The sequence below is a fragment of the Leptosomus discolor genome, chromosome 8 (assembly GCF_034619465.1).
Source record: "Leptosomus discolor isolate bLepDis1 chromosome 8, bLepDis1.hap2, whole genome shotgun sequence".
NCBI lineage: Eukaryota > Metazoa > Chordata > Aves > Leptosomiformes > Leptosomidae > Leptosomus > Leptosomus discolor.
In genome coordinates, this window is record NC_141398.1 from 8,660,140 (window position 1) to 8,673,246 (window position 13,107).

Sequence of the window (13,107 nt, forward strand, 5' to 3'; positions counted from 1 at the left end):
CTGATCCTTGAGGAACTGCATGAGTGGCCTCCCGTTAGACCACCATTTCTGCTTTCAGCACAGCTTACCATCATCATCAGATCTTTATCTAGTTCTTTGTTAGCGTTATTTCTCCTGTTTAGCTCAGCTAATACATCTAGTTGTGGTCAGGTGGCAACTGGTCTACTGAAGATCAAAAAGACTACATTTGCTATACTTCCCTTGCCTAGAAAAAACAATTTTCACTTATAAATGGCAAGAGAGAACTTTCAAATTGCAGCTCTTCAACTTCTGATTTTGCAGAAAGACATTGACCTCTTGGTCAATAGCAAGAAACCACGTGGTCCAGGAGCTCACAACTCATCGGGGTTATTATTCTGCCTCCTGAATCACTGGAAGACAATCCTAGCATTGATGCTGTAGAGAATATAAGGCAGTAATAAAGAACAGACAGAAGACAGACAGGAAAACCCGACATCCTCCCCATAATATTTCTACATTCCCTGACTTGTAGGCTTTAGTTCTAAATCTTTGCAAAGTCCTATGTCGAACCTCTTTCAATAACTGCATCGGATCACAATTACATCCTGTCAGGACAACATATCTCACAGTTACAAGCTAATGACTCTTTGTAATCAGAAATCTTTGACAATCAAGATTCTGTATAGAATTCATTGAACCTAAAAGAGCATGTTTCTCTTTAAGCACAGTGCAGGCTGACATGGAAGGAACGAATGTAGCTTCCCTTGGGAATCAAATTATGTGAGGACAAAATGATAGGACATAAAATAAGTTCACACGTGTGTTTGGATGAGCTGAAAATTTCTCTCTGCTAAGTTTCACGTGCAAGCAGCTTCCATCAGGACCAAAAAATACCTTCCAGATTGCTTTCTACTGAATAAATCCAAAATGTCTTTCTAGAGGAGTTCATCTTACTTTGCTAATGCCAGGTTCCAGTGGTTGTTAGCTATCTATCCGTTGTTAAATATTTGCAGAAGCAAACAGACTGGTATAGCATCTAGCTCAAATTTCTTTATCAGTGTAAATGCATGGCTAATGAAGGCACAGAGCCTTTTCCTGAAGGACCTGCGGTAGCAATGACACCAGCTCGAACACGATTTGCGGTTGCACGGAGGGGTTGTCTATATTGCCACCCTGTGGATTTGAACAAATAAGCTGGGGGTGCTCTGTGGTAGTCACAGTCACCTGTTTGACTGAGACCTTTCCTTTGCTCTAAGGTATACTTCTCCTTCAAGTAACGCAAGGCTTAGGTTCAGCACGTCCCATGGGGTTTGTTATGGCTAATAAATCAATCCTTTCACAATAAAGGCTGCCTGTTTTGCAAATTGCTAATTAAAAACACAGGAGAAAATGGATCTTATATTTAGATTGATTACTCATGTAAAATATTTCTAATGACACATTTGTCTTTCTGTGTACTACCCCCATATTTCTAATATACTAGTTTTTCAAAAAGAGTATTTTTTTTTCAAAAACAAAAAGAGGCTTTCAAAAATGTAAGCCAACATGTCCGTAAGTAACTCACACTTCTACAAAAACTTGATTAAAAAGGAAATATCCTCTTTCTAAAAATAATATATTTTACTGGCATATTCACACATACCCATTTGTGGAAGAATATGGGCGTATTCCTTTTCTTAGATGAAAATGTCTTTCATCTCACAGGACGGTGAAGATGTCAGGAATGAATATGAGAGGGGGTAGCAGCAAAGAAAAGAAATGGCAGTAGAAGGATATCAGGGATGCAAATCAAAGAGTGAGAACAGAGCAGCTCTCTTCCCTCTGCGGGGCCAAGTCCAGGCATGGTGTGGCACCCACCTGGGCTGAGGCAGCTCCTGGCTACAGGCAGCCCCCAAAGTGTCTGTGGTAGCCTGGGCTCCAAGGGGACCGATCCTGGCAGGGAGACAAGCTGTCCTCCCCTGAAGTGCAGGTGGGCCCAGACTGACCACTTTGCAGCTGCTCTTGTTTCTGACCTTGTGGGGGTCTCTCTTGGTGCTGGCCCAGGCACTCCTGGGCCAGCACAGCTCACTTGCCCTGCGGGAAGCCAACCCCACATGGAGAAGGGCAGGTTCTTCTCACCCATGAACGAGCTGAGCTGACTGACTGAAGGACCTGGCTGAAGCGCTTGTCTTCTTCTGCCCTCCACCATGGGCTGGAGGGGGGTGCACTGGGGGGAACTGTTTATGGCTGGATCCTGTGAAGAGGGGGACAAGGAGCAACCAGCAAGACAGGGCAGGGGCCTGTTCTTTAAGAAACACAACTCCTTTCATTTCAAGCCATTGAGAAAAGCAGAGAGCAGCAGCAATACATGTGGTTTGCATCCAGTCACAGATTCAGGAAAAAAATCAGTACGGACCTTTCCTGGTGATCCCATCATCCCTGGTATGACAAAGCACAAGTCTGTAACTCTCCAAATACATTCACAGTGGCATTTACAAAACATTGCAGCCAAAGGCAATTCATCATAAACACCAAATTTGTTCTCTAATCTTGCCTTACAATATACTATGCTATTAGGACTAACTACATTATTTTCTGACCCTTTTTAGTACTGTAGCAGATACTGGTGTGAAATCTCTTACCCTGGTGATTCTATAGCAATGTCTCTACCTGCATTAATCACATTGAGTTTTTTTCAGTCAGATTCTACTTTGTGGTCAAAATAATGCGTACAGCAATCACGATTACTTTTGTGTGATAAACCTAGAACAGGAAAAGATAGAAATGTTAGAATGGTGGTAACTATAGCCAAATGTCTACAGCACGGGATTCTCATTTGGAAGTGTAAAGAGATAAAGATGTTGTCCTGGTTTGGCTGGGACAGAACCCCAGCCCAGCCATGCCAGGTAGGCCATTAGCAGTGGTGAGTCAGCCAGGGCAGCTGACCTGAGGGAGCTACAGGGGTAGCCCAGCCCATAGTGTCATGGTCGTTATAAAGGGGGAAAGGGAGCTCCTAGAGAGTTCCTGTTGGGGTTCTTCCTGCTCCTCCTCTGGCTTCTCCGAGGACTGCTCTCTGTGACAACTGGATATTCATTTGGCTGAGTATAACTCTGTGTATCTCTGTTGGTATTGGAGGTGGTTTTGTTAAATCTGTTTCACTTCTACCCACAGCTCTGCTCTTCTTTTTCCTGATTCCCTTCCTTGGCTGGTGAGGGGTTATCAGGTGATAGTGACTGTTACATTTTAGCCCTGGGTACAGGCTAAATGTACAGATGTAAAAACAGTGAAGAAGAAGAAAATTCAGAGGTTAAATAAAATACTCTCTCTGACAGTGTGTCCCTGGCAAAATCTGGTTGGACTATCTTTAAAATACGTAGAGAAAACACAAAATCATTTTATGAGCTGCCAATGGGTAAAATCATTGACCAGCTATGCACAGAGGGAGCACTGAACCCCAGGCTCAGAAGGAGACTCAAAATCCCTAGCCTAGGGGACACTAACGATCCTATTAGCACAGGAGATATGCAGGCAAAATGCTTCAGAGTTGCTTAGTTTTAAGGCTAATAATCAATGGCAGGTGGTTATGCAGGTTACCTTGCCAGAAATGTTCTGTAGTTCTTTAACTTGATTGAAGTTTTATGCTCTGTTGTTCTCAAACTCTACCTGATAAGTAACCAAAGGACACAGCTCCTCAGCTGGCATGATTCGATTGCCTGTGTGTGTGCTTTAAGGCTGCTGCCGCCACCCCATGGCAGTTCAAGCAGGGATACCTTGAAGGCTTTGGAGAATTCCAATGAACTTTGGAGGCTAAATCTCTTTCCATGTGATTGTAAACTTCTCCAGATGGCAGAGAAGTCCTTTTGTGCCGGCAAGTATCCCTGCAGAGGAGAAAAAAGACAGCACTGGGCTGTCATTGAAACTCTGTCTCAGGCTACTGGGCATACAACAGAGGTAGGATGTCATATACAGTGACTTCCACAAGCATCCCATTCTGGAGTGTTTTAATGGTGTCAGGGAGTTTTCTTCAGCAATATGACATGCCTAGAAATTGCCAGTCCATGTTTATTGTGGAAGTAGCAGTGTCCTTAGCCACAGAAGAATTAAAGGAAACAAGCTATGAACACCATGTCTGTTGTAGTTCATCCAGAACTGAGCTGACACTGATGCCCATGTGGCACTTTTCTCCTTTTTATCTTCCAGAAATAGGCACGATCTTTACATTTGCATATACCAGTAGTTTGTGTACTACTTACTCCAGCTTTGTACATAAATATTTCACTGAAGTAATATCAGCTCCAGCAGCATTGTCCTTCTTCGTTTTGTTCCTTCTTATTGACACCAGGGAGGGAGATGTGCTGTCCTTAAACTTGTGCTGCATACATTCAGAAGACTCCCCAAAATATTGCTTTTACCTTTGAAGAATACACTTCATCTTTAGAATCATTTTTTAGGGAATTACAGGTAAGGTGCATCAGTGTAGAAATGCTTCTCTGGCTAGCGCCAAATAATGTGGTCTCATGATGGCCAGCATCACCCTAAATTTCTTAGCCAGTGAAGTGCTATTGCTTGGATCTCTCACCACATGCATCTCTTCTCTAGCAGAACATGTTGACAGTTGTAGGGTGTTGCTTGCCATGTTCATTAAGCAATGAACAGTGTTCTTCAGTCAAGGTTGTTACTGTTTTCTCTTCCTGTGCTGTAGTACACAATGAGACGCTAACAGGTTGTTGAACTACATCCCGCGAGTGCCACCTTTGTGTAGAGGTCTACTGCAATAGCCACTTGGTCTTGGTCACCAAACACCACTTTTCTTTTTTTTTTTTTCTTTTTAAATTTTTCTTGTTACTCTGCTCCAGTTGTGTTTGAACCAGAGAGCTCTGATGCCGTGGCATTGCAGATGTGCTCTAGAGGAACTCATGGGAACAGAAGGTACCGCCGAAGCTGCTGGCTAGAAGAGCTATTAGCCACAAGGGGTAGGTAGCCTTTAATAATAGGAAGCACTAACCACTTTAGCTGAGGATTTAGTTCTGATGGTGTAAGTCAAGCTTAGAGGTGAAGTGTCTCAGAAATACAAACCCGCAGGAGCCGTCATAAAGAGAAGGGTGAAGAGGTGTTTTTCCAGCAGCTGGATGGCTTGGGCTGGGGTAAGCCTGGAGCACGGGGCTGTTGTGGTTGCAAGAAAGTGAATGGCCATCATGTCAAGTCTCACAATCCCTCTGCACTCTTCCAATTCCTCCACAGACTCTCTGTTGCCAGAGGCACCATTTACTTTCAGTTGTTTGGTTGTTGCCTTTAGTATTACAGTAGCTAGCACTTTCAGGGTATTTTACCAGGAATGTTTTATTTTCTCACATTCTCTGACAGCGATCCACAATCTGTCTGTAATTAGCCTTTTTACACAACTCCTTGCACAGTGATTTCTCAGACAGTGGTACCTTGTGAGTAGGCTTATATGCTATGACTGCACTTGTCCATCTGGGATAAAGCTTGCCACGCAGGTGACTTGTTGGCCACCACCCTTAGTGCTGTTGTACAATAGCTATCACATGTGCAAGCTGGGAGGTGTGACTGTTTTTTAACAGTCCTTCTGATGTTAAGGTCCAGGTTGCCCCCTTTGTGTCTACATGGTTCACTCAGTATGTGAGTCTTGGTACTGTGTAGGTCTTCAAAGCTGTGAGCTTTCCGTAAAGGTTTTGACAAATCTTTTCCCGTGTTAGAAAACCAAGAATCAAGTTTCAATATTCAGATTTAGATGTCCCTATCCAGAGGTAAATTTTCAACCCAGTGTATTTTTCAGAATCTCCTGAAGCAATTGTGTTTGGCTTATGTTGAACACCTTCCAGTCATTGATTGTGTAAGAGTCGTGGGTGGGGTTGATGAAAAAGCCACAACACTTCTCCCTTGTGGGTTTCTAGATCAGTGCAGATGCAGAAAGGTTGCTAGAAGGGAGATGGTGTTGTGCATTCCCTCCCATGTGTTCCTTGGCGGGACCAGGTCATCAACAAAGGCCAAGGTGGTAATCTGGTTTTGCCACATCGTGACATTTGCTCTGGTGGACTCCATAACCATCTTTTTGTGAGTTGCAGAGTAAATGGATTGATTTGGTGACGTTGGATTCCTTTGTTTGACACTGACCTTGCTGGTAATTGGCTCAGCATGACCCTTTTTCAGTTCCAGATGGGTGGTGTCACCTCCAAATCAAGTTTCATCTGACCACACGCTCAGACAGTTCTTTTTACTTCAGCACCAAGAGGTATGTTCATGAGTCGCTGAGTAGGCGGCCTTGGCCGGTTCTGTGAATACTGCCTGCAAGGGCTGTGTTTTTTCCTAGCAGATTGAATGATGATTGGAGTGACTGTGCACTCAGGTTCAGCTATAAGGCCTCTTTGTAACCCATCAGCCATTAACAGGCCAAGCTTTTGTTACCCTGGTTGTCAGAATCCATGGGAAGGGCATTAAGATGGTTAATCAGATTGTGATGGGTCTCAGTTTTGCCCCATAAGTTGATTTCACTTATCAAAATTGTTCTGTGTTCCTTGATACTACCCAGTACACATGCTGCCATCCCTAAGTCAAAGTTCTGCTAGTACCGGTCCTGTGGGTGTCTGTCTGTACGAGGCCTTTTAAACTTACTTTGTCTAGGTCAGGTGCTGAGCTTTTACTTGTTTCTTTTATCTCCTTCAAAATGTATTTAGGTGTTGTCAGTTTAAAATTTATCTACTTCCCAAGACTCTGAAACTCCTCTGTGCTGAGAAATAGTTTCTTGCTCTCCCACTTGGACTTCACTGATTGAATATACTGCTGCACAGATTCACAGACAGAACATTTGTGATTTTTATAGGGATATTTTGCATAGGGTAATGCTCATAGGGGGAATTTGCCAAACTACCCTACGTTTCAGATCCATGTGTTGTCGCAGCCATGCAGTGATCAGCTGGAGAGCTCCTGGACCAGGCAGTCAGTCAATGACCAAGTGACCTTGGCCTGCACAGAGACGAAGCCTTCATATCCAGCTGCACTGTGACTCCAACTATAAACTTGAACTTCATCCTTTCATCACAGCCGTATCTCAAATTCCTTCGACTTTGGCACAATACCTGATCCACTGACCGCTGTTTCTGCCTTGTATCTTCCACAGAGGAACACTCACTGTTTTCTCATCCTCACATAGGAGTGCTCGGAAGCATGATTTAAAGAGCAAGAGGCAATGGGTGGCTTCCTCAGACCCTTCCCTTCAGGGAGGATCTGAACAGAGCTGTCCCTTCCAGAGCACAGCATCCCTTTGAGCAAGATGTTGTCATGTCAGCCATCTTCAGGCAGCTCCTGTCTAGGCAGGAGTGAGAGAAGGCCAGACGCTCTGGGCTGCTCCTCTTTACCTACCCCCCTTCAGCAGCATTTTATAAAGAAGATTTCACCTTCTTAGCACTCAGTCCAAGTTCTGTGAAGTCCAGAGCGCGTTTTATCTTTCTCTGTGTTGCATGTACCCAGACAGCAGCTGTCACACAACTGACAGATGAAACAGAATGTGTTTTTTGCTTTTATTGAAAGCACAAGATGTCTCAGGGTGTTTCCTTACCTCTGTCTAAAGGTAGAAAGTCATACAAACACAGCTACTGCTGTGATGATGAGGGATGGGTAAATGGGAAGGACTGTGTCAAATAAAAAGAGATTAAGGATCTTTTAAGAAGGGAGCAAGGACTTTCACAGTGTCTGGACACTGTCCGAGAGCAACTGGGTTGTAGTTCACAGAGTAGGAAAATCCACACAGGGAAACGAAAAGGAGCTGATGTGCAGAGTGACATTTGGGAGATTCTGGAGGAAGGCAGAATACCCTACATAAGGAAGAGACAGAAGGAATTACCCCAGTCTTTCAGCGAGATGGTCATCTTTAATCGTTCATCTTTAAAGCTGGTGCACTTATCTCCTTAACGGTGCTGTTCTTTCCTAAGGAAAAAAAAAACACTTTCCAACATACTGTCTTCCAGTGTGAAGACCAAAACTTTTTAAATGTCAATTTAAAAATTGTCCAATTTGTAAAACCTTAAAATTGTGCTTGGAATTTGGAATTGGCTTGGAAAGTTGGAATAAAACGGTAAATTCCATTCCTCCCACCCACCTTGCCCAAGTTACAAACCAGTACAGAAATATGCAAAGGTTTTTATTAATAGTTATTGTTTAACAGGTGAGTGACCATTTTCATAACAAAGTTCATTAAATGTCTTGAAAACAAATTATTCTTGCATTCTACATATATATGCGCATTTCCAAACAAATAACCAATCCAGAACAATAGCTGTTGGGCAAGACAAAGCTCACAACAGAACTTCCAACAGAACCTACAAAGGGGGAATATTTCAAAAAATATGCAACACACCAACGATTGTGAGTTTTAGTAGAAATTAACAGGACCTGTCCTCTTAAATGAATTATACACTTTTAAAAATCCTCCTCAAATAACTCTGAACATACTCATCTACAAGGTGTCCATGAACAATAGTTCACAATTAATTGTAGAAATAAACACTTCTAAAAATGTGAAAGCGAGTATCAAACATTTATTACATTGCATCCAATCCTGTACAATTGTGTGATGCTTCCACGTACATACTTACACTGGAAAAAAGTATTTCACCCTCTTGATTACATTCTCTTTAAACATTGAGTGATATCTGTGACAAACTATGAAAAAAAAAGTATAAAACATTTGATCTTTTAACACTAAGAACTAATGAGCATGTACAAATTCAAGGCATGAATCTGAAACACATTGGCATCGATTCCTTGGCTGCTGTTTGTCAGCAGAGTTGCTTAACTGCCTGTTTGTAGGCATGAAATGTGCCCCAGCTCTGCGGTCGGACACTTTCCACATCCTGGAGGAATTACGCACAGGGTAAGTTATTCAAACTAATTTGTTCTACTGGGCAGTTAGGGCATGTGCATACGGGCAGCCACAGCAGCTTGGCTCAGGCTGTCACACAAGAGCAGTAACTCAATTGCCTTCTCATCTCCCAACCCACATACGCTTGGCATCCAGACAAACTGGCCTTTCTGGTGTCTGTGACTCTATCTCTTTTCTTTTTCCACGTTTGTCTATCTATTACAATTTCATTTAAAACAAAAATTAAGAAATTACTATGTAAGAGACTAACAAATCAATACAACAGTGTAATTAGCACCACCACAGTGAGCAAAATCACAGCTGGAAAACTGAGTAGTTGGGAAACATGTATTCTGTTTAACCATTTTGTTCCATGTTAGGTATTTTTGCTGAGTAACTGCAGTAGGTTGCACACACTACTTCAAAAGACTTATCTGCTGTCTTCTGTGCCCAGACTGAAATGAAACCAGGAGGAAATAATAAGAGAAAACCCCACATCTGCTGGAGTTCTGTTACATTTGGATGGGCATTCACTTAGCTGGATTGCTTCCAAGCCATGCAGTAGCTGATTGCCTAGAGCAAACGTGTTTGTCAAGTGTAACCCTCAGTAAATAAAGAACCTCTAATTAAAGAACTGACAACCTACCAACACTAATCAAAGTCAAGTAACAGAGAAGACCAGATGCTACAGACCAAAGGGTAAACACTGCCCCTTTGAGGTCTAAGGCTGGATTAGAAAGGAGGAAGAAAAAAAAACAGTTATTCTCCAAAACACATGGCACATTTGAAAAAGAAGGAGGTTCCTACTGCTACAAGGACACAAAGAATACTTAAAGTTTTAAGGGATTTTAAGCATGGAAATGCACTGGTTTTTTGTTTGTTTATCTAGATCTGTTTATTTTACTGTGCTAACTAAACTAAAACGCTGCCTTCCTTAAAAGTTTGCAAAGCTTGTATAACTGTAGGCTCTTATGGTCACGTGTACAGGAAGCGGTGAACCATACGCTCAAAATTTAAGAGTTGTGGAAAAACATACTTCAGTTCTGGGAGAACTGAGACAGCCAGAGAGGGAGGTAGTGGCTGCCAGTGCAGGTTGCAGTGAGGTTCCTATCTGCAAATAACAAAGAGGACCCATCCCAGGAACACAGCCAGGTGCAATGGCTGTAGCCCACGGAGGTTCCTGCAAGCCAAGCAGGTAGTGGCCAGTGCACCGGGACGCAGAGGCAGCAGCACGGTGACAGCTATAATGGAGGCACACCGTTGGGTGACAACTAACACCCTGACTGAGAAAAAAACATAAGTATTCTTGACATCTGTTCAGTACGATGGGAATACAACTTTGAGTTTATACACTCTCCAGCACCCAAGCATGGATCTCCAGCTCCAATGAGACTTTCATCTGTTTCTTTAGGTGTTATTTTAATCAGCATCTTGGATGATTCATTCATAAAGTACTACTTGTGTATTAAGCTGGAAGACAACGCAAGACTGATTAATTTGAAACATGATCATACTATGTCCCTTTCCAGAACACTAATACATACGTTTATACACACACATTTACAGATATATATATTTACATAAATGTACATATATATACACGCAGGATTTGTGGCAAGCAGCTTGCTCAAACAGTCTCTTCCAAACATCTGCCTCAAAATCAGTCTTGCTTAAGCAAATAAACAAACTTAGGGGAAAAAAAAGAAAAAAAGGTAGCGTTGAGACACCATGTAAAACATTAGGGATAAGGAGCACAATGTGCCACCCCACTTGGGGGAAACAAATCACAACTTCTCTGTTGATAAGAGTATGGCCATGAACCCAGTAAATCACTCTAAACAGAGTTCTGTTTCGCTGCTTCTGATACCTATGGAAGCTGGCATATCTCTATACTACACTGCAGTCTGCAATACAAACACACTCATAGAGTTTAAGAGCATGCATAGCTCACTGGAGCATCTGCTGTTAGACAGGGAAAGGAAAGGCACCAACACTGCACATGTCCCATGCAAATACAAGTGCAACAAGGAGGAGAAACGGAAACACAGTAGGAGAATTTAACAGCTTCAGCCTACACTGTGATTGTCCCTACTATGCACGGTGGATCACATGAAATCCCATTATTTCCCCTACTTATCGTTTTCCTAACATGGCCTTTTCTGCCCTCTTGAACTTCTGTAGTTCAATAGCTAGTTCCCAATATCTCAGATACAGCCACATAAGTCTTCCATTTTGACTTTTGTTTCTGTTCAGCAGATTGCCACAGTAGTTATCATGTTTGAAAATATCTTTTAAGCCACTTTCCATATGTAGAGCCATAGCAACTGGATCAGTTGCTGCTTTAACTAGAAGATTCTTCTCTATTTCTAGTCTCTGGCTTCTGGGTACGACAAGACTGCAGTAGATGTCCTGCCTTTCTTTAAGTCCCTCTTCAAATTCTTTTAGTAAAATACTGGCTCGCTTTTGCCACTCTTCTTCCTTTGCCAGACAAGTCTGGTACAAGTTACCTGCTGCTCCCGAGTGCAAAAGGACTTGTTTTTCTCGCTCTAACTTCTCCTGCTCCTTCTCTAGGATCCTTCTTTCTTCTACTAGTTTGCGGCTCTGGGACACGAGGGCTTCACGGTAACTCAGGGTTCTGTTGCGTTCCTTTTCAAGCTCCAACTCCAAGTGAGCAACCGTGCGACGATTTTCTGTGATTATATCCCGGTATTTGGCTTCCAGGTCTTTTTGTAAAGATGAATGTTTTTTATAATATTCTTTTTTTTCTCTTTCTATTTCCTTTTGACATTCTCTGGTCCAGATCCAACCTATCACACAGAAATGAGACTTCAGACACAACACATATAACACTGATGGGTATCATTAACTATGCCTCTAAAGAAGGTAGTAAGTGGTAAAAGACTTTATTTCCTGCCCTCCCCAGTGATATTCACTTCTGTTCATGTCCCGCAAAACGTGGGTCCATGTTTCACAGCAAGTCACTTTAAATGATCATGTTTCCTTTGAAGTAAAAATCTCCCCTAGTCTTTTACTGCTAATTCATACACTTCTTTAATCAAAGAAGGAAAATGTTAAGGGAAACAAACTGGCGGTTTCCAATGCAGGAACTGCACTGAGAACTCTTAGGTCCAGTAAATAACTATACATGAGCAGTTCCTTGGGTTGCTACCTTTGGGCTCTCTAGTACATCATATGTCCACTCTTCTAAGATGGGGAGTTTGTAAAGGGAGCTTATTAAACACAGATTCAATTCCACGTGTGAAAAATGGCCCTTGCCTTAACGCTATAAACGGCCCTTACTGTTTATAACATTATGAATGAACAAAGCAGAGGAAATCCCTAGATGGGGCATCACTTTATCACTGTACGGCTTCAGAGGCTCCCCCGCGGCTGGCGGTGCGAGGCCGAGCGCAGCCCCACACGCCAGCTCCGGCGGGGAGGCCCGGGCGCTACTCACGGAAGGCGGCCAAGCCCAGCATGGGGACCAGCAAGGCGTAGTTCCATCGGCTGCCTTCATCCCCGGGCTCTCGTCGATTTGGCAGGATGTTCCAGTTGGGGGGGTCATTTAAATTATTCATGAAGGCGCCTGACAGCAGAGAAACGCGGCCTTAGCGGCAGGCGGAGGAGCAAGGCCGCTCCCCCAGCCACCCTCACCCGGACCGCAACCGCCTCTAGGACGGGTATTCCTGCCCGGGACCCTCAAACGGCGGCCCCGTCACTTGGAAACTTTACACGGACGCGCTGTCGGCCCGCGAGAGGCTCCCCGGCCTGCTCCGTGACTGACAGCCTCGGCGGGGCCAGCACCGCACCGCACCGCACCGCGGCGGCCCTCCGGGCCTCGGCGCTGCCGCGGTCACCGCCCACCCCCTTCCCCGGACGGCGGCAAACAGCTGACGTTGCCGCCGCTCCAAAGGCCTCCAAGTGCCTCCGCGTCGCGGGCCCCAGCCCCGGCCCCGCCACCACCACCAGCGCGGCGCCGGCCCGGGGCGGGGGGCGCGGTCCCGGCCCGCAGCGGGGCCGCCACGTACCAGCCCGGGAGCGCGGAGCCGCGGCGCAGCGTTGCCGCTGTCACTTACCTGCCGGCCCCGCCCCTCCCGGGCAGGCCCATTAGCCTAGAGAAGGGGGGGAAAAGACGAGGGGGACAGAGAACGGACTCGCTCGAGTACTAAGCGCTCCCGCTCGTCTGGTCTCGGTCCACACACTCAGGAAAAGGGACGAGGAGGGGGTTTGGGGGGAGCACCCGCATACAAACACGCAAGCACACACGCATTCACCCTGCAACACCCCCC

The 13,107-nt window shown here is 44.4% G+C and overlaps 1 protein-coding gene across 1 annotated transcript; it reads right to left on the bottom strand.

Annotated features, from left to right (window-relative positions):
* Positions 1–10,221: 10,221 nt before the first annotated feature.
* On the bottom strand, positions 10,222–12,877 carry CCDC127 (coiled-coil domain containing 127). Its single transcript, XM_086469101.1, has 3 exons — positions 12,847–12,877; positions 12,276–12,404; positions 10,222–11,625 (listed from the first exon to the last, which is right to left on the bottom strand). The coding sequence occupies exons 2-3, from the start codon at positions 12,394–12,396 to the stop codon at positions 10,952–10,954; spliced, it is 795 nt and encodes a 264-aa protein (XP_086325227.1). The 5' UTR covers positions 12,397–12,404; positions 12,847–12,877; the 3' UTR covers positions 10,222–10,951.
* Between the last annotated feature and the right edge of the window lie 230 nt (positions 12,878–13,107).